At 41.3% G+C, this 24,178-nt stretch overlaps 1 protein-coding gene across 2 annotated transcripts in view; it reads right to left on the minus strand.

Moving 5' to 3' along the window:
- phf2 (PHD finger protein 2) overlaps positions 1-22,039 on the minus strand; it is a 79,862-nt gene extending 57,823 nt beyond the window's left edge. For both annotated transcript variants that reach the window (XM_028825263.2, XM_028825262.2), the window contains exons 1-3: positions 21,238-22,039; positions 3,967-4,052; positions 3,626-3,740 (exon numbers count right to left, since the gene is read on the minus strand). In XM_028825263.2, coding sequence (XP_028681096.1) covers positions 3,626-3,740; positions 3,967-4,052; positions 21,238-21,335 — 299 coding nt within the window. In that variant the 5' untranslated portion in view covers positions 21,336-22,039. The remainder of the gene's footprint in view (positions 1-3,625; positions 3,741-3,966; positions 4,053-21,237) is intronic.
- Positions 22,040-24,178: the final 2,139 nt, after the last annotated feature.

The raw sequence follows: 24,178 nt of genomic DNA on the forward strand, positions 1-24,178 counted from the left end.
CCCCTAACACAGCAGATGTTTCTGTGGCCTGTCGTGTGCCTATTTCTAGAATTCACCACAAAAGCTTTAATAAAATAACATGTTATGAACACCTGTGACAATAAACCACTGTATGTAGGATCTGCTGAACCTCATTCTAATTGTCCAGTAGAATCCAAATATATGCAAATAACAGCATGAATCATGGTCCAAGCATGTATTATTCGTAAATCAAAGATTGTACTGTCCACTTAGAACTGTGCAGGAATGTCAAGATCTCAAACATTAAGGGTAACAAAGAGAACTACTTAAACTATAGATGCTAAAAACAAACTATGCAAATACACAAGATTACCTAGAGCTACTGGACACCATAAACTTTGTGCACCTTTACCTGGTCTCCATAACATTTGTCTTCATGCTATCACAAAATAGTCACATGAATTTCATGAACTTTTACGGACATTCTGTCTGAGCTAGAATCATCTAGGTGCCCTTCCTGTTGATAAAGTCTGAAGTCTTAGCTAGGCAAGGCTGACAACTAAGGCCAAAACTTCATTCCGGTGTTGCAACAATTCTTCTCACAACCAATATTAAAAGGTGCTTTCAAGCAACACAAGGTTAAAACGACAGAACATGACTGAAACTCATGTAAAGAAGTTGAGTCGAGTTAATCTTTTAGTGCACAAGCAACATCAATTAAACTAATTTTTGGATGTGCCAAAACCAAACTGCTACTAGACCACAGATTCTATCAGCATGAGTCTTTAAGTAGTGGTTGCCTCATGCATGTCATAAGAAACGTATACATTAAAGTGGCTTGGTAACATGACCTTCCTGGCATATCTCAAGTGGGGATGCGAGACTAATGAATGATGTATGCTATTTCCAAAATCTCTGTATTTCTTATCTACAGACATTATCAAAAGAAATATGGAAGAAGATGATCCGCTGTGGCAACCCCTAACGGGAGCAGCCGAAAGAAGAAGAAGAAGACATTTTCAAAAGAAATATGCTCAGTACATGCCACCAAATCTTTGCCATGGGCTTCATTACAACTTGGTGACACAAATTATGCAGTAAAACACAGTGGACAGAAGAATAGTTTTATTTAAAAAAAACTGTACAAAACATACCATCTCATGCAAGTTAGGATCCAAGTCTAACTCCACTGAGGGCACCCATTGGGCATTATGATAACAGAATCAAAAGCATTGCAATATTGAAAATAATTCATCTACATATTATAATATTGCCAGTTGTATTGAATTAATAACTAAGATTTTTTTTCTCAAGCTGCACAATCACCTCACCCCACCACTCAAAGTTACTTTCAACTGTGTTTCATCTTCCATTACAGCTTTGTTCGGTAACATCCATCCATCCATCCATTTTCCAACCCGCTGAATCCGAACACAGGGTCACAGGGGTCTGCCGGAGCCAATCCCAGCCAACACAGGGCACAAGGCAGGAACCAATCCCGGGCAGGGTGCCAACCCACCACAGGACACACACAAACACACCCACACACCAAGCACACACTAGGGCCAATTTAGAATCTCCAATTCACCTAACCTGCATGTCTTTGGACCGTGGGAGGAAACCGGAGCGCCGGGAGGAAACCCACACAGACACGGGGAGAACATGCAAACTCCACGCAGGGAGGACCCGGGAAGCGAACCCAGGTCTCCTAACTGCGATTCGGTAACATTGTTCATCTTACTGGCCAATCAACTGATATCCTTCTAGTACTTCCTTGATCAACCCCAGGTCACCAATCAGTGGGCAATGCCATGATCAGGAAAGCAAGACGCATAATCTTTAGATAACCAAACCACCCCAATTGGCACCTCTTGATCCAAAGCAGGAGCCACTGTGCTCTGAGATCCTCCAGAATATCACACACACTCCTCACACTTTCAAGGACAGCAAACTTCAAGAGGCCTACAAAGTAAACTCATTTTAGATGCTGACAAGCTGTCATTTTGTTATTCTGAGGATTTAGCTTCTGCTTCACCAGCATAATCTGGGACAACCCCTCCCACACTACCACAGCTGCAATAGTCCTTTGGTTTCCTCAACATCCCCTCTAACTATGCCCACTTTAAACCAAACTCAAAATTATCCATGCAAGCACAAATGGCTGACCTACTATTCCATAGCTGAAACAAAACCTACATTGTTTTTTCTTTTTTCTAAATTCCTATCAACTGCTGTAGAGCTCAGCTTCTTGGGTAGGCTGATAGGTGTGGAAAAAACTCTTTGGATACAATTTTTAAAAGAACAATCAAAATTTCAAACTGCCTACTAATGTTATTGTGTCACTGCTTCACAATGACATCTCTGCAATATCCAGCACTCTTGTGATTTCAATTTAATCTCAACCACAAAAGTTTGCTGCCATATGGAAAGCTGAGCTTTTTAGGCTGAGGGATCCCCTCAATCATAGAGTTTAACAACAGATCCCAGGGGTGCAACCTTTTAAGCAAAGCTTGTTATAGCTGCCTCTTTGTTGATCCCTTCAACACAGTGTGTTAAAACTGCATGTTCACGACTTCCCTCAATTTAGGAAGAACTCTTCCAGTGGTGAAGGTTGAACTTCCTTTACTGTAAGAGAGGTATTTGCTAGGTGGTCCCACTACACAAGACCTGCCTAATCCAGCATCTAGCAATACTTGATCCACACTTGTTTCCAGACTCTTCGGCAATCCCCTTTACCTCAATGTTCAGAGCATGTGGCTTTTTCATCAGGTGGCACAATTACTAAGCTAATTGTTGAATACTGACCAAATCTACATTGTAACAACTAACCAATCTACCAATTTGGATGGGGCAGTCATTCTTCTCAATCACAACATTCTATTGTTAACACCAAAATCTTTCAGTAAGACTACAGTGTCAACAGTGCTGCCCCCTTTATCTCAAAGAAAGGAAAATACATGAAGTATTTGTTAGGCATGTACAAACAAAGCACAGTCATATTTTTCTTCTCTCTCACTCCTCTCATACAACAGTGCAATCCCCAAGTGCTCAGCACTCTCTCCTGTGCTTCAGGAAGCAACTCCAGAGTAAGAGAGAGGCCACCCTGAATTTAGAAGGCTGATGTCACTGTTAGTGTTGTATGCAGATGTCTAGTTGGGACTTTTTCAATCTGTCTATAAAGTGACATTCCACCTTCCATGAGGCAGCTTCCAGTGCCAAGGCCTAGTAAAACTACATTTGACCGTCACGTATCTGTTACCTAACTCGGATGGTTCTTGTCCCCACTTTTCTTCTTTCAACAGGTGGATTCTTTGGGTTATGACCACCAAAGCTAAATGGGTACCTGAGACTGCCGTTAGGCACCAAATGTATTTACGGCACCCCTATTCCAGACAAGGTTTGTTCTCATCATTCTCTTAAAAACTATAATAGGAGTGCCGAGAATTTAAAAAAATCTCATTTATGATATTATGAATTTAGGCTTTTGCCAAACATGTGATCATTTAGCGAGCAAGTAGATTTTATTTTTTTTCAAACACTGTAAGATAGAATATGTGTCACTTTTTGTGTTTTCATACATGTGCACCCAAAAGCACTCATGTTCTCACCAGAAGAGCCCTCTTATTCACCAGTCACAAAGTTGTGTTCAACCCCAAATTCTAACCTTGGGAATGTCCTGCTTCGCAGCTCCTTAATGAACACCTGGCTGCCATTCTGTACTGGCTTCACCTCTGCATTCTGTCCTGTGTCGTGCTTGTGCCAGTTCCTCTTCTTTTTCACTGCCAAGGAAAGCATCCATTGTGAGGTTACTCTTGAAATCATAGTTATCTGGTCATCAGGAGGGCCTAGGTAGTCACACGCTCATTTCCCAGTCCATACCTACACCCTACCAGAGCCTGAGTTTCATCTCTTGCAAGTGAGCATAGCATCAACAGCCCTGCCGTGCTCACTGTGGTGCAGGAGGATACTGCACATGGCAGTAGACACACAAATCCTGATACTTACATGTTGATTTCCCATGTGTTTTCTCACAGTTTGGACAATGATAGATGTCAATGTCTGGCGCCTCTTCCTCTTCCACACCAACACAGCTGTAAAATAAAGGTCACAAAGAATAAGCCTGGTTAGATACTTGTGATCAGGTCTCCCTGTCAACTTTTCAGATATGTCCATCTAACACATACTAGTTGGTAAGTCAACACTGGAGTGGTTTTGTGTGTGTGTGTGTGTGTGTGTGTGTGTGTGTGTGTGTGTGTGTGTGTGTGTGCATGCGCAGACTCTGTAACAGACTGGTGCTATTTCTAGAGATAGTTCCTGCATTGCACTTAATGAAATTTGATTAAATTGGCTTTGAAATTGCATAAAATTTTAGATCAAATAATACAAGAAGTGTTAAAATGGACTAGAATAGTGACAGATACTAGGGGGCAGAGGCTAGTAATAAAGTGAGCACAGTTAATGACATTAGGGGATGCAGGTTAGTAATTAAGGAGGAGCAATGATAGACATTAGTGGGTACAGGTTAGTAGCCAACTCAATTAATGCGAGTATCCAAGCAGAGATCAGCAATACTAGAGGACACAGGAGATTATCAAAGCAGCAGTGATGTACACTAGTGGGTACAAGTAAGTAGTAAAGCAGCAATAATGAACACTAGGGTTTGGTGTAAAGTTTTACCAATGAAACAATATACTGTAATAAATAACTCTAAACAACAATAACAAGTAAGCAAGAAATTAGATTAATTTACAATCATTTGTTAACTACAAAAAGATAATTTGAATTTTACAGAATTACTCAGAAGAAACAGCAGAATCAAAATGCTTCAGAATATTAAATAAGGGCAAAAAAAAACTACAAAGAAACAAAACCCCCAGCTCAAAAACTTGAATTCAGAGCTCTAAACAAAAGTATTCTCCTAAACCTGAAAGATTATCAAAAACTAGTGACACTGTTTTCAAGAAAAGCATAATGCAAGAATGAGACAGAAAGCCTCTTTTTTTTTCTTTTCTCAGGTGACTGTGCTGGATCAAGCAATAGCAACTGAGCAACTAGCAATAACTGAACACTCTGCCCTCTTAACTGTAAATTAACCTTAAAAAAGTAGTAAAAATTAGGCAAATCTAGTTAAATATATCAAGCAAAAATTAAAAAAGGAAAATCCAACAATGGGGCAAAGCAGCACTGACAGTCACTAAGGGACACAGGCAAGTATCAAATCAGCACTGACAGTCAGTAGGGGGGCACAGGCGAGTATCAAATCAGCATTGACAGTCACTTGGGGGCACAGGTGACTAACAAAACAGTAGTGATGATCACTAGGGGGAGAAGTAGTAGTTACACTCACTAGGGGTGCAGGTAAGTATCAATGAAACCATGATGGACACCAGGGAATGCAGGTAAGCTGTGAGTGGAAATGCTCAGCACTGAGAGTGCAGACAAACCTGAAAGCATTGCTGACAGTTTAATCATCAGAACAATGGTGGTTGATATTAGGGTTCAGGGCACGATGTTATGTAAGGTATCAGAATAACAATGCAGGTTTGCCTAGCAAGTTGAGGTTTTTGCATTTCTTTTTTTTCTCACCTGTCAAACTGATGCTTTTCTACATGTTCTTGTTTTCACCAGCAACAGCTCATGTTGTGGTTGCCAAAGTGCTGTCAGGTGCACCTGACAGCAGCTGCGGTCTAACTGCTGGGATCTTCTCCACCACAGAGTAAAACAAGCTGCTGGCTTCACTGTGTGGATCAGTCCAGACAAACGTGAAGACACAAAAAAGTCCAGTGAGTGCCACATACTCCCCTAGAACACAAGTCACTGTGTTTGGAAACCACCATCCATCCTCGATCATTCCCATTCATTAGAGCCCTCAAAAAATACTCAAATCAGTCATAAGGCACAAGTTGAATTTATGATGGACATGAGACAATGATATATGGCACTGTTGCTGCAGTGCCCTGCCCACATGGGCAAGTAGAGCTACTGTCTAGAAGACATGCTGGGAAGTAAAGAACAATGCAGTTTGATCCCAGTTTTGTAATAAACATTCTTCACCAGGGTCAGTGTGCTGAGCAGCCACAGACCATGCCACGTGAATGCGAGCCAGGAAGAAAGAAGTAAACACAACATTACCCCATGGAAATTCTCACAAACCCCCAAGGCTGTGCCCCATGCTGAAAATGTGCCAAGACTAAAGCTCACTAAAAGTGAAAAGAGGGTGAATGAGGCAAGGAGTCAGACACAGTATGAATATAGCAATGAAAACAGCCTGGTATTGCCAGATATACCCATGGATTTTAATTTTGATGAGAACATCGCATCTGCACATTAACTCGCTCCACCAGAGTTGGCGTGACCCTGAGAATAACAGACTGACGCTTCCGCACATTGAACGCTCTGTGAGCTGTGATTCTAAATGGCAGCAAGGCCAGGGCTCACATTGTGCTGCACAAAAAACAAGAAGAGGCATTTGGCATTTCTCACTGGCGGCCATGAGCACACAAAATATGAAACGCACATCTCTGCAGAGAACAACACACCAAGGTGCTATATAATAGATGTTTAAATACATATTTTTAACATGGTCATGGAACACTGACACAACTAATGACACACAGGTGGGGTCTAACCCAGCAACCTTGTGGTTCTACATGAGGCTTCAGCTCTTGGCCATCAGTGCCACACTGCTCACCACAATCAAGCACCTTTATGCTACAAATTCACAGCAGTAAAGAGCACAACCAGTGAGAAGGGAAACAAGGACTTGAAGAAGAGCAGAAAGAAGAATGGGCAGCCAGAGGGGAAAGTCAAAAGAAGTGGAGGCAGGAACCTGTAAACAGAAAGTCAGACAGCAGGGAAGAAGGATCCTCTATATTGCAAAGCAACTATGCTTTAACCATTGGAGAGGAAGGGGACTGGACAATGCCAGGGTAAAGGAAATTTTCACGTGTTTAGAATTTGTAAAGCCATCCTTTGTGTGTGCGACTAGTGAAATCAAACCTTTTTTTTGATTAGAATAGCTGCTGTATCTGCTCTAAAACTGTAACTGAAAATCTCTTGTTGTCCTGTTGGGTCCACACATGGCACCAATGTCAAGTGATCCAAGCAGAAATGTCAAAGTGACCAAAGTACAATGAGAAACCTGAAACTCCCTTTGGTGTTATCCATTCAACCCTCGTTTTATGAATGACTTCTCCTGACCCGTGTCCTCTTCTCATTATACTAATGGAATTGTTTTTTCTCATTATTTGACAAGATTGTGCCCTGCAGTTATCATCAAGTGCTTCACAATCAACTCTCTCACCTCTTGTTGGGTCAATGTATTGTTACTTTACTTTCCCCAACCTGGACATACCACTCGAGACTGTAGCCTTCACTTTCTTTTGCCCACTTGTGTTGTTTCTGTCATTTTCACCTATACCTACACCAGACAGCCTCATGCCATTATCTGGCATGCTACTGTAGATCAAAATGCTCCATTAAGCAAGTGCTCACTGTTGACATAAGAGGCAACTGACTGAAAGGCTACCAATGACGTCCAATACCAGGTTGGGTTTTTGAGTGCTCTGTGATGACTTTGTGATCAATGCGGAACCCAGGAATGTGTCACATCAGTCCACAAGCAGAATTCAGCTGCTCAGTGATGTGTTACATCCCAGACAAGATATTCTTTCAGCTCCATTGACAAGAAATGCCGCAATTAATGGGTAATAGAGACAACTAAATTATTTTTCAAAGTACTATAATGTGAAAATGTGGCACACAGTTTTAATAAAAGAACCACAAGGCACACTTCTGTTCATTTTTACTAGCATATCATTAACAATGCTTGTCCCACTGGGTAGACCAGACTAGTTACATGAATTTTTAAAGCTGGGGATCAAGATTAAAATTAATTTCCTATTTGTGCAATACAAAGTAAAAGCCAATCACCTGCCATGCTGTAGAAGCCACATAAGATTCCTATGTGTGTGAGGTTTGTGTCCAGGACAACAGCCCTGTAGGATCATGGCTATCCTGCCAGCCCTCAGCAGCCTTAACCTTGCAGATCTTGGTCTGGTAGAAGGCAAAGCTACAGGAAGTAAAATTAAGGAGATGGATGGATGTACCAACTGATTGGGGGGTCCAGACCTGCATCAGACCAGAGAAAGGGGTTTTATGGAGGGAGTCAACTCACCAAGATGGAAGCTGGAGAATACCTGAGAGTCTGACTGATTACAGTACATTTAAATGACAATGACAAAATACACAATGACAGAGAGGTCACACTCTCTTATTTTGCTGAATTGGTGCCACTGCTTAGACTGTATGTGACCATATTCCTTTACTATTAGCCACTATCACCTGTTTGGAAAGCAGCAGACAATAATTTGGAGGTCATCCTGGGTTGGCATTTGGCTACGTAGAGAGGGCAACTAAATGTCAAAATAATACAAGACTTTATTTTCACTGGTTTTTTTTTTTGGGCAGGGTGGGAAAAGGCCCTTTTAGATGGGAACTGACCAATCCTTGCCTACTTGTAGCCTTGCCCTAATCTAAGCTGGGGAAATGGGCATAATGGATATCACTGCTTTTGCATAGCTCTGGAGACCAAATTCAACTCCCAGTCCAACCACTGTGTCCATTCTCAATGTGAATGTGTGTGTTATTAACTGGTTATCCCACCAGTCTCCTCAATGTGCTTGATGGGCACCTTAAAAAGGTCAGACAGTTAAGCAAACTAGCATCACATCAGGGCATATCCTTTCTTTTTCTGATGCTCCAGGGATGGGCAGTGGCTCGACAAATGGTTTAAAAAACTGGACAGAAGACGTGGTCACAACCACTGTGATTGTAAAGCGTGACAGTTTTCACTGATGGTACACATTTATTGGCATATCCATCTCTCTATATATTTTTTAAAACCACTTACCCCATTACACTGTCATGGGGAGCCGCAGTCTCTCACAAACAGGAGGACAGGTGAGGGAGCAACTAAGCCAGGATGAAATGCCAGTCCTTAGCACTATACTCTCCCTCACTCACTATTTAAAGTCCCTTAACACACATCTTTGATATGTGAAAACAAATCCACCAACACAAGGTCAACATTCAAAGTATGTGTGGGCAGTGACCTGATAGGTATTTGAACCCGAATACGAGGAACTATAGTATGAGCAGCAGTACACCAACTTGCTGCTCTAGAACAGGAGTTCTCAAGTTTTATTAAGCCAAAGAAAGGTTGTATCATCTGATCAAGTATAAACCTAATGCTGCGAAGTGGACCATGGTCTTGGTTACTGCTAACTGTAATCACACAGCATGATTTGGGGGAAAAGTAGACTTTTAATCAAAGCAAATGCTTATTTACAGCAGGGTATTGACACCTATGTGAACAAATGTCATGTGATAACCGTTCTAGCGTAGCAACTCTAGAATTAAAACGTTCTGAAGTACCATAATTTTTCAGTCATATTTTGTTAAGTGTTGAACCTTTAGGAACAAATAAAAGGTGGCTGTTGTGACAAGTGTTTCCACCCTGCCCTGTTCACTTTGTTCATAAATTCTGCATGTTCTTCCCATGGCCATGTGTGGGTTTTTCTTCCGGTTTTCTTTTTACATCTTGGTCAAATAACTTCGTATACTGGAGAATGTCCTAAAAAGGACCGGTGACCTATCTAGGCTTTATTCCTGCCTGGCACCTGATGCTGTCACAACAGACACCAGCATGTTATGACCCTGACCGGTGTCACTGAATGCGTGGATGGATATCTGGTACACAAACAGACACATCTTACAAAATGGCAATCACTGCACTTCCAAAGCCAGTCTGTGATGTGCTACTGGCATCTGCGAGCCTCAGAGTAACTCTTCAATGATGCCTCACTTATAAATGGCTGTCATCAAATTCAGGATGTTATACAGTACTACCATGACTGATGTGTACTGCATTTATGAGCAGCATCATGGCAGATAGCATTTACCGTCCAGCTTGTTATAAGAGGATGTGAATCACTATCTAGCAGTTGCTTCGGTGGGGTAACTGCTCTGTTGTTTTCACATTGTGTGCTATTCATCACTAATTTTGTGCTTTTTTAATGAATATCAAAAAATAAAATAACACAGTCAGCTACCAAGAGTTAACACAAAACTACAGCAAGTGTACCAAAAACTGATCAAAAGAAGAAAAAAAAAATAAAAGGACAGTTGGCATGAAATACAATAGTACAGTCTGTGAGTGGCCAAACAAGAGCCACCACAATGGGTGGCAAGTCAAAAACATGTTTAGTGTGAGTAAAGAACACAAAAGATGGGGCAAATCTCAATTAATTAGGGGATCATCTGAACAAAGTCACTCATAAAAACCTCATACCAGCATAGTTGCCATGCCATCAAACATTTTCTGAGAACTGGATGACTTGTGTGATCAAGTAACCCATGTGGGCTCCTTTTTGGAAGGTAAATGTCATTGTAAAGAAATCACCTTCTTTGAAATGTAATCATCCACTCATTCTTTGTCATGATGCTTACTCAGGTCAACATACAATAAGAAATCAGTTCGACACTGACTTGGTCCAACCAAAAGAAGTCAGGTGTGCCAGTGTGACTGGAGGTTAAAAAAACAATGGGCTATGGTGAGTGGCATTAAAAAAAGGAAATCAAAGGATAACGAAAGCAATGCATTAACTTTTGACATTGGTGGCACAGACAGCTACCTCATAGTTCCAGAGTTCAAATCAAAAGGCTTTGGATGTTCTCCCCATGTTTATGTGTGTTTTTTCTTTGGGTCCTCTGACTTCATCCAAAGGCACAGTTTAGGTGAACTGACCCCAAAAAAGTTAGTGTCCAGTGCAGGACTAACACCGCACGCCACTAAATTGGATGAGTTACTCAGGAGATAAGATAGAATTTCAGTATTTCATTCATTTTTATTTCCTTCTGCTGAGACTAACAATCGCTCCACTTTTGATTATGAACCATTCGTCCAGCTGAAGGACAGCTACAGCTTTTCATTCTTAAATAAGTCAACAATCACCATACTGAGCTCCTTAATTTATTTGAACAGCTCACAAGTGCCCCATAAAAAACATCTTAAAACTGTTGATTCCCATCTCTACTGCTGCCTCACATTGTATTTCAGTTTTACTTGTTCTATTTATTTGTTCAACTATGATTTTATCTCCTAATTTTTGATCCATAGCCCTTCATTGCTTGGTTTGCCAGCCAATACACTCTCAGTGCCAGTGTGCTTTTACTAGTAATCACTGCAGCCTACTAGCCAAGCTTTGAGACTAGAAACCATAATGCTGTTGCTTCAAGTGACTATGTGTGACCTAGGCACATAAAATTAAGTGTACTTGGGAGTATCTTATGGAAAGGTTCTATATAAAATTAAGGTGCTTAGCTTGCCTGCTCTGAAAAATAATATAGAAAACTTTAGTATGTTCCAGAGCAGCATGAGGCATGACATAAAGGAATAAAGAGCATCCCAGGATTCCCACCCCACATCTAAGTAGAAGAGAAGCTTGTATCAAAGGGATGCGCTGCTTGTCTGGTTTACATTATTTGTTCTTCAACTAATAAACAATGCTGTGCACTCAATGGTCCCCCCAAGCTTCTTCTACGCATAGGAGGCTAACGTACACTGACACACAAAGTCAGTGAGGTGGTGGAAAGGAAGCCCACCATGCCTCACCATGCTCACCACTTCAGTTGCTACTACTATACCCTCCAGTATCCAGAACTCCACTGAAAAAGTTAGTTCTCACCTGAGAAGCACCTCAGAAAGAACTGTGGAACACATTAAAAGGCCTGTGTCCCAAATGCTATTTGGCCCAGACTTTCTAAAGTCACTACACATCTGCCACCATAGGGCCAGTCCAGAGCTAGCACCAGTGAGGACCCTCTAAACATGAATGTGGCACATATGAGAACATTACCTAAATGTTCTGAGCTGTGGGACAAAGAATGTATGGCAAAGGCATCTTTGATTAGTAATGCTGAGGGGGTGCCATGTTGTAGCATTGACCACCATGGATTAGGGGTCTGTCTCGTTTGTTATTCTGCATTGTTTTTAACTGAATTTGTATAAGAGAGTGAAATAATCCACACAAGAGCCTACAGATTAGAACTGCAGAGATGGTGCATCCCTGATAAAACAGAGATGTTCTGTGGACCACAGGAATTATCGGCAATTCAAGAACAAAGCGGTAAGAATGGCTGACCAGGTGGATTCAAAGTTAGAAGTGCACTCAACTAGCCAACATATTCCTCTACAGAACAAATTTAGAGTGGACAATATGGAAGGAGACCCGGAGATGTGGAGAACAACCACTGATACATGGACAGGCCAAGTAGAATCAACACAGACAGAGACCATGCATGAAACCACTTTGCCACACTTGGAACATGAGGCATGTCTTAACATCTGTCACCACAATAAGTACATGTGTCCAGCACACAGACAGATTTAGAAACAAAGACAGTGTAATGTGCCACGTGTGAAAGGTCATACTAATACATGGGCTGAGAATCCCACCATTAAGCCTCTATCACATTCAAGTCATTTCAAATTACAAACTCTGTTTCTACCATTGGAGTCAAGATGGCTCATACATTAAAGGCATCCATTTTCACTCTAGTCCAAAGATCAAAGGCCAGTGTGCACCAGGCTAAGAAAGGTCTCTTGCTATTGCCTGCGTCACCAAAAACAAGTGCTGCGAGTCACTGGAATTTAGCTTCAAGTCTGGGGACAAAGGACGGAGGAGGACACTGACAAAATCACCCAAACTGGACTGCACTACCTCCATGACTGCATTTTGTGTTACCATGCTCATACATGACAGCCTATAAGAAGAAAGAAACTCCAAGAGAGTTATAAACATACAAATCAAGAAAGGAAACAAGGAAAGAAATCCATAAAATGGGGGCAATCAGCACAGCCACACCCAACAAACAATTCAAGTGTGGGCTGCACTTACAAGCCTGATGCTCCATCTGTCAGTCAAGGACTTGGCACCATTTGGAAAGAAACTCACACTGTTTTAAACTTGGACTTCCATCCTCCTTACCATCATCATTTCTTTCTTCCAACTTTACCTGGCAGGGAACTGTCTAAAAAAATTATCAGAGACTAACTGATCAAAATCTCCTGAGCATCACCATCATAGCAGACAACATCCATCACAAGATGGCATAACTCAAATGAGATGCTCACCAAAGTTGAGTATATGTAGGAATTCCCATGAATGGGGCTACCACCATGTCACCTAGATCTCCTACCATGGACCCCAGTCTATCCAATTAAGCCATGGAGACCTCAGAGATACACTTAAACCTTGAGTCCTGTAGTTTAGCAAATCACTTAAACCTTGTATAAGGGACCAGAGAATATCACTTGAGTCCTCTTATTACAATAAGATGTATTCCCAATGTGTACCAATGCTGAACCGGATTACTTGTCACCCAGATTTAACATTGTGCACCACTGTTAAGTGAAAACACTCTTAAATCAGGGACATTGGTGACCCAAGAAGATGTCGCTGTGTGGGCCTTACGAAGGCACTCAGATATCCTCTCCTACGCAGCACCTTAGCAAGCCCCTAGGCCTCATGTCAGGAACCATGGAGAACTATCCAGGCCCCTCTTCCTGGCGCTCAGTGAGCACCTATACCTCACTTCTTAGGACCCCACTGAGCCACCCTGACCATTTTTTAGGTCTTCAGGGCGTTACTCCGATTTTTCATTTGGAACTTCACTGAGCCTCCCAGGCCTTGCTTTTTATTCACATTTCAGTGTTGTTATTTTAATCCTAATTTAGCCCTTTATTTATTTATTTTCTTGTGTGCAGATGGACACTCCCTGTTCAAGTATGTTGTGGCTGGCCAAAAACTCAACTTTGACTTGATCTACATAAACCAAGAGTGTGAATGAAACCCAATTTAGAGTTTGTGGAGTGTTCAGTCAGATCTGAAAGAGGGGCTCTTCAGTTCTGGGGCCAGTGATTGTGGTGTCTCTTTTAGATGATCATTTTTACATCTGTAAACATAGCTGAAGATAGTACAATGGTGCAGTGGGCAGCACTGTCACTTCATGGACCTAGTATGCAGGGTTTAAATGATGCTGTGGACTTTGCACATTCCCCATTTTTTTGTGTGTTGTCCTCCATATACTCCTGATTTCCTCTCACATTCTCAGAGACAAGCAGGTTACGTTAGGCAATGCTCTGATCAGGTTTTTTAAGGCTGTTTACCACTCACCGATTTCATGTTACCTGATCAGCCAATTCCAATACAAATTCAGATTTTTTTTTTTGCTTTATCCCTTTAAAATACTTTTTGTTCTAAGCTTCTGCATAACAAGATGTATAAAAGCTTTATGTCCTATATTAAAGTGTATATATATAATTAAACTATAGACCACAGGTGTTTCTCATTAAGAAAATGAAATTCTGTAGGCTTATTGCTCAGTGAATACTAAAATAAATAAAATTTCCTTAAAATACATACTAATAAATTATGTACAAAAATATTTATCCATAATACATATGGCATAGGGCAGCACGGTGGCGCAGTGGTAGCGCTGCTGCCTCGCATTTAGGAGACCCGGGTTCGCTTCCCGGGTCCTCCCTGTGTGGAGTTTGCATGTTCTCCCCGTGTCTGTGTGGGTTTCCTCCGGGCGCTCCGGTTTCCTCCCACAGTCCAAAGACATGCAGGTTAGGTGGATTGGTGATTCTAAATTGGCCCTAGTGTGTGCTTGGTGTGTGGGTGTGTTTGTGTGTGTCCTGTGGTGGGTTGGCACCCTGCCCAGGATTGGTTCCCTGCCTTGTGCCCTGTGTTGGCTGGGATTGGCTCCAGCAGACCCCCGTGACCCTGCGTTCGGATTCAGCGGGTTGGAAAATGGATGGATGGATGGACATATGGCATAAAAGAAAACAAAATGCTTCTCAAAATTACAAGCTGACATATTTTCACATTTTTCCTGTAATATACAGTACATCCTATCTTAAATAAGGCTTATTAAAAAAGTAGTTTTCACCATTTCTCTAACCAAAAAAAAACAAATTATATATATATATATATATATATATATATATATATATATATGGAAGAGAAGGTCTGTGATACAGTTTGCATATTTGCAGCTGGAGATCCAAAAAGGGAGAAAAATGAATCACGTATCATAAAGTAGTTTTATTCCTGAGCTTTCAACCCCTGCCAGGGGTATTCATCAGAGGATAATGCTTAGACTTACAAGAATCAAAGGCAATATATAGCAAAAAATTACTTGGGGGGGGGGGGGAGGTAGCTAAGTCGTGTGACCAGAAGGAGGGGTATCCCCCTCCTGATCACACAACATATACGCACACACAATATGGAAAAAGTACTGTGAAAAATAAGCATAAATAAATAAATGTGTCAGAAATATATTGTTGTTGCTTATCTATTTCTTTAATTTTGTTTGTAATATGCCTCCAAACACATCATGAAATAGAGCTTGAAATAAAACTGTTACTTTTCAACTGTTCTCAAAGTTGCGAGGACGGGCTCTAGAGAGGGTGGGCGCTAGCATATACTGTGCTCTTTATTGGTGAATTGTCTTCTGTAGATTGATCATGCCTAATTCAAAACATCTGTGCAAGAGATAGAGGTTGATGAAATTGCATAAGAATTAATTAGAAAAATGCTTACTTCTACCGATGAAATGGATTTTGCTGAAGTTATCACGCATTTCAGAAAGAAAATTGAAGATTTATCAGAAGGGATTTCGATATTGGCAGCCCTTTTAGACTACGATATTGATTAAACTATTTTTGAAAACATCAAAGAACTGGTATAACGGACTAGACAACACATCAGTTCAGGGGACAAAGTTACCTGCCCTGGATGCCAGTCCTTTGACATTCCAGCTGAGTCAATACATTACTTTCTTTTATGAGGCTTAAAAGTATGACAGATCGCAGATCTATATGGTGTATCAGAGAAGACAGTCACACATAAGAAAATAAGAAAGTACCCTGTTTGACGCTGATCAGAGCTATTAAGTTGTGTGAAAAAGTAGCTGCACATATGCACCTGACTTTAGACGTTTAAAACAAGGGGCAAATATTCAGTTCAAAATATTAGTTGCCGTTGGTTTGGGGTTTCCGTGTCAAAGTGTCTCAACTGATACAGGTACAGCTTACTGTATGTCACCCTGGCTCATTCGCCTTGTGATTGTCGTCTCTGGTACGCTATATAGATCTACTATCTTTAGTACTTTTAAATTACATAAAAGAAACTGTTCTATTGACTCAGTTGGAATGTCAAAGAATGGGTGTCCTGGGCAGCTAATTTTGTCACCTGAACTGATGTGTAGCCTAGTCTGTTGCACCAGTTCTTTGATGTTTTCAAAAATTGTTTCATTGATATCATAGTCTAAAAGGGCTGCCAACATTGTAATTTTTTTGGATAAATCTTCAATTTTCTCTTTGAAATGCATGATAACTTCAGTATTTCATGGGCAGTAGCAAGCATTTTTCTACTTCATTTTTGCTTTATCTCATTTACTTTCATCTCCCGTTCAAGACATATTGAAATAGGTATGAGCAATCTACAGAAGACAATACACCAATCAAAATACACTATGCGATAGAGCCCACCCTCCAAATTTGAAGAGTGAAAGTGCTAGTTTTATTTCAAGCTGTATTTCATGATGCATTTGGAGGAATATTATGGAAATTAAATAAATAACAAACAATAAACACATTTTGTGATACATTTATTTATGCTCACATTTCATCACACACATATTTATTACTGTTCATATTTCACAGTACTTTTATTTATTTGCACTTTTATTTATTTATTTATTTCATTTTGTCCAAAATATTCCTCCATAACACACTCACACAATCAAATAAGTGGTATTGGGAATTAAACATTTGTCATAATTAATTGCACTATGGCTTTTTTACTGTTAAAAGTATAAATTAAGTATATTTGTACAGGTGTTTTTGTTTACATTGTATCAGCTAAACATTCATAATTCTTGAGGTGTAATTAAAAATATGGATTATCGCTCTAAAAATGCAGTACTTGTTTCTTACCAAAATGTATACTATATGACACAGCAAGAAATAACAAACACAGTGCAAATCTTTAAAATAGCCACAAAAGTATCAAATGTTCATAAACTGTTTATCAAGAAAACACAAGACTAACATGCTTAACAGGTTTATAAGTAGAAGCCATTTTGCTGTTAAGCTAACAAGACTATTGTTAACTAAGCAGCAATTTCAAATTCGTCTTTATCGTTTCTTTTTCCAATTGAAAAGCTGAGGCGCTAAAAATAAGCTTGCAGTCCAAACTTGAACAGTGCCCATTTTCATTAAAGGACTAAATACAAAGGTCTGAATTCATTAAAATAGCTTTTCTTTCCATCTGTTTACTGCACATGATGACTTCTGTGATTCCTTTTTCTCAGTTAATTACTCCATGTTAACATAAAAGATAATATTCCAATCATTTCTTGCTCTCTTGTAAAACCAGCCTTGACTTGCCGTTGTTTACACTACAGGAAGTTCACTACAAAAAAAAATGCTGGCTCAGTTACTGTAATACCTCGCATAAATGAGTACTGCAACTGAATTACAATAAAAGCTAGAAAAGCAGGGGCTAAAAAGATCATTTTTGTGATCAGCCAATTTACCGATCACCGATTGAGTCATTTTTTACTGAAAATTCCCATTTTGACTGCCAGCCAATCTTCTGGACCAACTCTAGGTTACATTGCCCAACAATGACAAATTAACCGTATCTCACCCTGACGAATGTCTGACGAATTTTTGTGTGAGTGGACCTTGCGATGGACATGAGTTTCTAGTATTGGACCCAGAAGTGCCCAGGATTGACTCCAGCAACAGTATCCCTGAACTGGATTAAGTAGTTGAGAGACTTTGATACATTTAGCTGATGTCTTTATTCAAGGCAATTGAAAATATCATGATATGCTGCAGCTGTTTACAGGAATTTTATTTTTCAGATGAGCATGGTCAGGTCAACTGACATGCTCAGTATCAAGAGCCGAATGAGTATTCTTGTGATTTAAAGTCCAGTGCTTTAGCCACTACACCACGTTGTCTGCCAAGAATGCATCTTTTTTTAAGGCAAATGAAAGTACAGACAGCAAGCCAGAGACACCAACGTCAGAAAAGGCCAAGTTCACAAGGCAACAGCAGGACAGCATGCTGTCACACAGGACGGCCAGGCAGATCTTTCATAGTTGACAGCTTTTCTGTTCCCAAGGTGATCTCCTCCTTCTCAGCCAGATCAAGCATTGGCCAAAGGGTCTGAAATGGGTAAAACATTTGTGTGCAAGCTTCAGCACGGCACTACCATCTGATCAAAATTTGCCAGGGAAGCCTGGTGAAGACACTTGTGCTACATGTACAGCATGCATATCATAGGAGTCATGGAAATACTCACCATGAAACTAATGTATTGAATGGAAGGCTGGACAATGTAAAATTACTTATACTTAGGTTACATAAAGTTTAGACTTGAGGAAAAAAGGAAAAACAAATACAAACAGTCTGCATTGTGTTTGTCAGATTTGTTATTCTTTTTTATTATTATTTGAAATCACTTCAGTTTTTTTTGTCCAGTGCCTACTGACTCACCAGTACAAGAAAACCACTACATATGATATACCGTTCAAATTGTCATGATGCAAGATGTTGAGCTTCTTGGGGTTGCCCATATGTTTCACCCTTTAGACCCAGAAAAAAAACATTTCTTTGTCAATTTGTGTCCATATTTTGTGCAGTAAATTACACAAATGTGGCATGGGCAAAAATGATCAGAAGGACTTACGTGCATGCCACATTAACAGACTCCAGAGGTTTGCCCCTAATGGGATACGAGTAGTCAATGTTACTCCTTTTCACAAAACTTCGAAAAAATGGGGATCAGTAATATAGGCATGAGGAGTGTCATTTTATGCTCTTTAGAGGTTGCTGATCAAGACTATAATAATATCTTTGATATCTGACTCTTTACCAGTGGTCCTAGTCCTCTAAACGACAACTCTCGGAAGGTTAAAAAAATGACAGATTTCAAACAAAAGTATGTGGGTTATTCCGTTAAGACTTTTTCAAGGTCAATGATTATGAATACAATGTTATTTCTGATTTTTTACTAGGGATTTAGCCCTCTATGGGCCACTATAAGAGGGTGAAAAATGACAAATTTCTATTAAATCGAGAATATGTAGAATGTAAACATTTAAAATGAAGCACAGATTTATTATTTCAAATATCTGACACAACTATTCTTGATTATTATGTACTTCTGTCTTACGCAACAAACCATTGCCATTTCTTATTAACACCCCAAATTAGTATGGCTTATGCTAATACAGACTTCATGTTTGTAGTACAAAAATATGTAAATGTTATTTAAATCTTGATACTCGTTATTCTAACTTTTTAAAATAAAAGTGTTACAAGTATATTATCTTGTAAATATATACAATTAAAGCTTTCATATGTTACCTTAAAAATCTCCGAAAAGGTTTACATTTGTAAAACTGTGGGAGTTAATTGGGTAAAATAAATAAACACAGAACCGCTGACGTGCGGAAAACAGCAAAGGTAGGAAAAATTAAAATCAGCGGGGAAAAGAAAAACCATGATGGAGTCCAGAAACGCAGCAGGGGCATATTGATACCTACACGTCGCCGGCAGGGATGAGTTTTAAAATACTTCAGCAATCCCTGGCACCAGGGTCCAAAAGGAGGCCTTCGACTGCCACAAAAAACAGAGCCATGTCGGCCACGAAACAATTAAAGCCCTCCAATGATCCATCCGTTCACGAATCCCCTTAACCTGGTCTCGTCCCTCACAAGGCAGCCCTGGCCGGGATGCCAGGCCATCGCTGGGCGACGTAACGTGTTTTATACACGAGAAGATTACCCGTGAGGGGTTCACTCTGGAAACACCTCGAAACAAAATGAAGAGTCTGGCGGGTGCCGTTCTCGCGACCCACTTAATTTTCTTTCTCGGATTCCCAAAGCTAAGCTCTTGGACTTGCACGTGAACCACTCCGCGGGGCGAGCACTGGCCAAGGCGGATTCCTCATCAGTAAATACGCCGTTCCCCGCGTTGACACTGTTTCTGTATTACGGGACGATCTTCCCAAGCCACACCCACGGTCTCCGTTAAAAACCGTCTGCTGCAGGCGGCGTCCTGTCACTTTGACGGGTTTATTGGACTTGTAATGGGTAATTAAAGCGCAGTGGGCTGGGAGGCGCCGCGCTGATCCTGGGCGCGTACTTACAGGCTTGGTAACTTTGCACGTGCCACCCACGCATCCACGTTATAAGAAGGGGCGAATTGCAGTGTAAGCGGGGCAGGCGTGGGTGATCCCCATACGAGGGTCTTCAGCGCATACAACTTTCACTCGCAACGAATGAACGACAGCCGTTGTCCCCATGGGAAATGCCTCTTGTAAATATCGTGTTATTTGGGAAGGCGGAGTGCAACAGAGTGCAGAAATCCGCGGCGCGTCTAGAAAGGGTTAACCGTAGAAAGGCGCCTAAAATGCCGCTGTGGGCCAGTCGCTTTCGCCTTCTACTCCCTTCTTCAAACCCTGCTACAAAATGAGCCAAGTGTGCGTACATATTACTCGTATTATTTATTATGATTAGTGTTGTTGCTGTTTTAAGAAACAGCGCGCGCACCCCACTTGGTTGGCTGCCCCCTGGGCTCCCTTCTGCGGGCACCTCGCAGGCTTCTTCTTCTTCTTCCGCGGCGGAATGTCAGGGCAGCGCTGCACTTGAGAGCCCCGGACAGGCGTGACAGGATCGCCTCTGTTTTAGATCGCCTTTCTGCGATCGGGGTAGCAACACCGGCCCGCTTTCGAGAGGGAGAGAGGCGGGCGGCGAGAAGCCAGTCCCCCCTGCCGTCAAGGCTACTGGGCGGCATTCTGTCCTTGAGCGCCGCGCAGAAAAGGTAAAACCGCGATAAATGGTGCCGAGCGCCGCGACAGTCCAGTCACAAAGCCATTGTTTGGCCAAGCCCGTCATTTAAGTGATATTCACAGACGACAACAACAAAAAATGTCATAAGCTAAATATAACCCCGCCTTCTTCTACAGCGGCCTCTCTCTTCAGGCAAAAGCTATCAAAGCCACAACCATTTGCAGAAGACATATTTAAACCGAAAAGGGGGGAAATCAGAGAAAAGGTAAAATGCTGTGCGTGCACAAAACCCACGAAGCCAGGCGGCCCGAGCCAGGCTCGCGTTCGGCGGAACCTTACCTGCCGTGAAACCAGTCCTTGCAGGCATCGCACTCGATCATGAAGCGGGTTACGTCGTAAGGTAATCTACAGATGCAATAGACGGGTACAGTCGCCATGTTAGATCAATTCACAACAACGGCTGCAAAAGCCTGTGCCACAACAAAATTACGAGCAGAAATCTCGGAAAAGAGCCCGCTGCTTCAGCGCTGCTCCGCTGCCATCGCCGCCCGAGCAAGCCGCCTTGCATTACACACGCACGCCTCTTCTTTCTTCAGTCTTCAATTTGCTCGCTTTTCTTTCCAAATGTTCAACTAATGATGTTTCCTGAAGTATATTATTGTATGGATGCCCCCTGGTGACGGTACAGTACTGAGACTTTCATAAACACTGGGAAAAATGTATCCTTTCATTGTAATCTTGTTACGTCAACTTGCGAGCCCAGCTCATCCTCGTCACGGCCGATGAATGATCCTCCGAGACCGGAGACGTGTCGCTCGCCGCGGCCGAGCGAGCAGCTGCGAAATAAGAGCGGCTTCGGCAAGCGGGGGAAGGTCCCTGTCACACAGTCAAGCGAGGGGGGCTGCCACAATCGCAGCCAGTCTGCGCAAGCCTGCCGGTGTCCGGAGGAACGTCGTCACCTGCCGGCGCACACATCGCCGCTTCCAACTTATTTGTGACGGGCTTCACTGGAGCATTTAGTAGGACTGCCTGTTTATTGGCAGCTTTACCGTCAACGCATCCACAACGAGCGTGTTAACAGGAGGCGCCTTGCTGTTAACCGGTGTGGCGTTTTGTCCCTGTTACACTTAGGAGAATGTACTACTACTAATGATAATAAAACATAAAAAATAAATGTGTAGCGAGAAAAAAAAAAGCAACCCAGAGCACTCCACGTGTACGGGTGACCGGACAGACACGCGTCCCGTTAGCCGTCCCCTGCACACCTCGGAGAAAACGTGGAGCCCGAGTGACAGAAAAGGTGGGTGTCTGTGCGATAACGTGAAAGGGAGACGTTGTCTAGACACAGGTGCAGCTGTCACCGGAAAAGTTGGCACTTCGGAATAGCGACTGCATTAGCATACATTAATTCGTCTAGTTTGCAAGTGATTACCACATTAAAGCAAATGTTGACAAACAAAGTGTTGTGCTAGGTAAATAGGAGATTTCGTTCTCATCATTGGTCACTCGATCCAGAATATGTCTCACACCATAGGTAGTGTAGACAGCTGTGAAAGGCACCACCTTGCTGGATATACCTTTATTTTTCATATAGTATATTTTATGTAAAATGATCATAGATGGCAGATACAGTAGATGCCAGAAACACAACATGGTTTATAAGGTTTTTATCATGTATACAGATTACATATTTAATATAGACAGCTCTAAGCTAAGTTATATAACACTTTTCACAGACAGTGATCATAAGAATTTATTTCATATAGTGTCTCTCGCTTATCTTATTGGGCTGATACGTTTTCCCCAGTTGGGGCACAGGCAGTTGAAATGACTATCTCATGGTCACGCAGTGGCAATAGTGGGATCTGAACTCACAACCTCAGGGGTCTGAAGTCCAAAGCCTTAACAACTCCACTACACCTCTCATGGACAATGACTATAAACAGGTATGTTTATTTTATATAGAACCTTTCACAGATAATGACCACTGATACACAGATCTTTATATTTCATCATTCAAAGATGGTAATTACACATACTGTAGGTCTTTAGTTTACCGTATATAACACCTTTCACATACAATAACTATAGACAATAGGCCTTTATTTTATATAGCTCCTTTTACAGACAAAGATATGAACTAGACCGATATCTTTGGTATACCTCTACATTATACATGTCGTCATTAAGTTGTAATCCTGGGATTGTCACTGTGAGAAATTTGAACGTTCTTCTGTTCGTGTCGGTTTTCTCCCACATCCCATAGATATTTCTGTTCTGTTAACAACTGAATCAAAACTGGCTATGCTGTGGATTGGCATCCACTGTGCCCAGACCTGGCTTATTAGTTTTCCGACTCCCCACATCTCTGACTAGGAATGAGAGGATTCAGAAAACGGATGGCTGACTGGATGGATGGATAGATATAGGGAGTGCAGTATTCTCCATGCCATTAATAACTGAGACAGCATAGTCAAAAATTGCTTTTTTTACAATATATTTAATAATGTACCCAATAATAAGGCTAAAGTACGGAATGCCACTTTTTAATTTTAGTGGAGTAATGTTTGGATAAATTAAACTAGTGTAAAATGTACTGTTTGTTGCTCTGCTGGGCCCTTGAGCAAGGCCCTTAACCTGTAATTGCTCCAGGGGCGCTGTACAATGGCTGACCCTGCGCTCTGACCCCAAGGGGTATGCGAAAACTGCCAAATTCCTAATACAAGAAATTGTATAAGGCGAAACAAAGAACAAAAAAAAAAAATCATTTGCATATATTGACCCACTGTACACCCTGAACTATCTTTCATAGACGAGGTGGAACCTATGGATCATCCACTATTCCTTCATTTTTCCAACATTTTTGTGGACATCATCTTTGATCTATTTCTCTATAGCACTCATTTCCAGCATTCTACTGTCTCACCAGTGTAGTCGTGAGTAAATTCTAATGTGGCTTTTCTGTTTCTCATGCTGATGAGAGGCTTTCTGTGTGACCTTTCTAATTCTGATATCGAAGTCTTCTGCGAACAGGAGCTTGAGCTTCTTTCAACTTTGTGCATTGGAGGGCTGTTGAAATGTACAGAGATGGTTGTTCTTATTGAGTTTTTTTCATTTCACTGCTAATTATTTTTTCTTTAATAAACTGCAGATGTTTTTCTCAGACGCTTCTTTAGTTTCAGGATTTTCTGAATTGCTAATTCCTGCTATGTCCATTTTATTAGTATTATTATTTGTCTGATGCCTTTATCCACAGAGACATACAGTATTTGAAATACAG

The sequence above is a fragment of the Erpetoichthys calabaricus genome, chromosome 18 (assembly GCF_900747795.2).
Source record: "Erpetoichthys calabaricus chromosome 18, fErpCal1.3, whole genome shotgun sequence".
In the NCBI taxonomy this organism is placed as follows: Eukaryota; Metazoa; Chordata; class Cladistia; order Polypteriformes; family Polypteridae; genus Erpetoichthys; species Erpetoichthys calabaricus.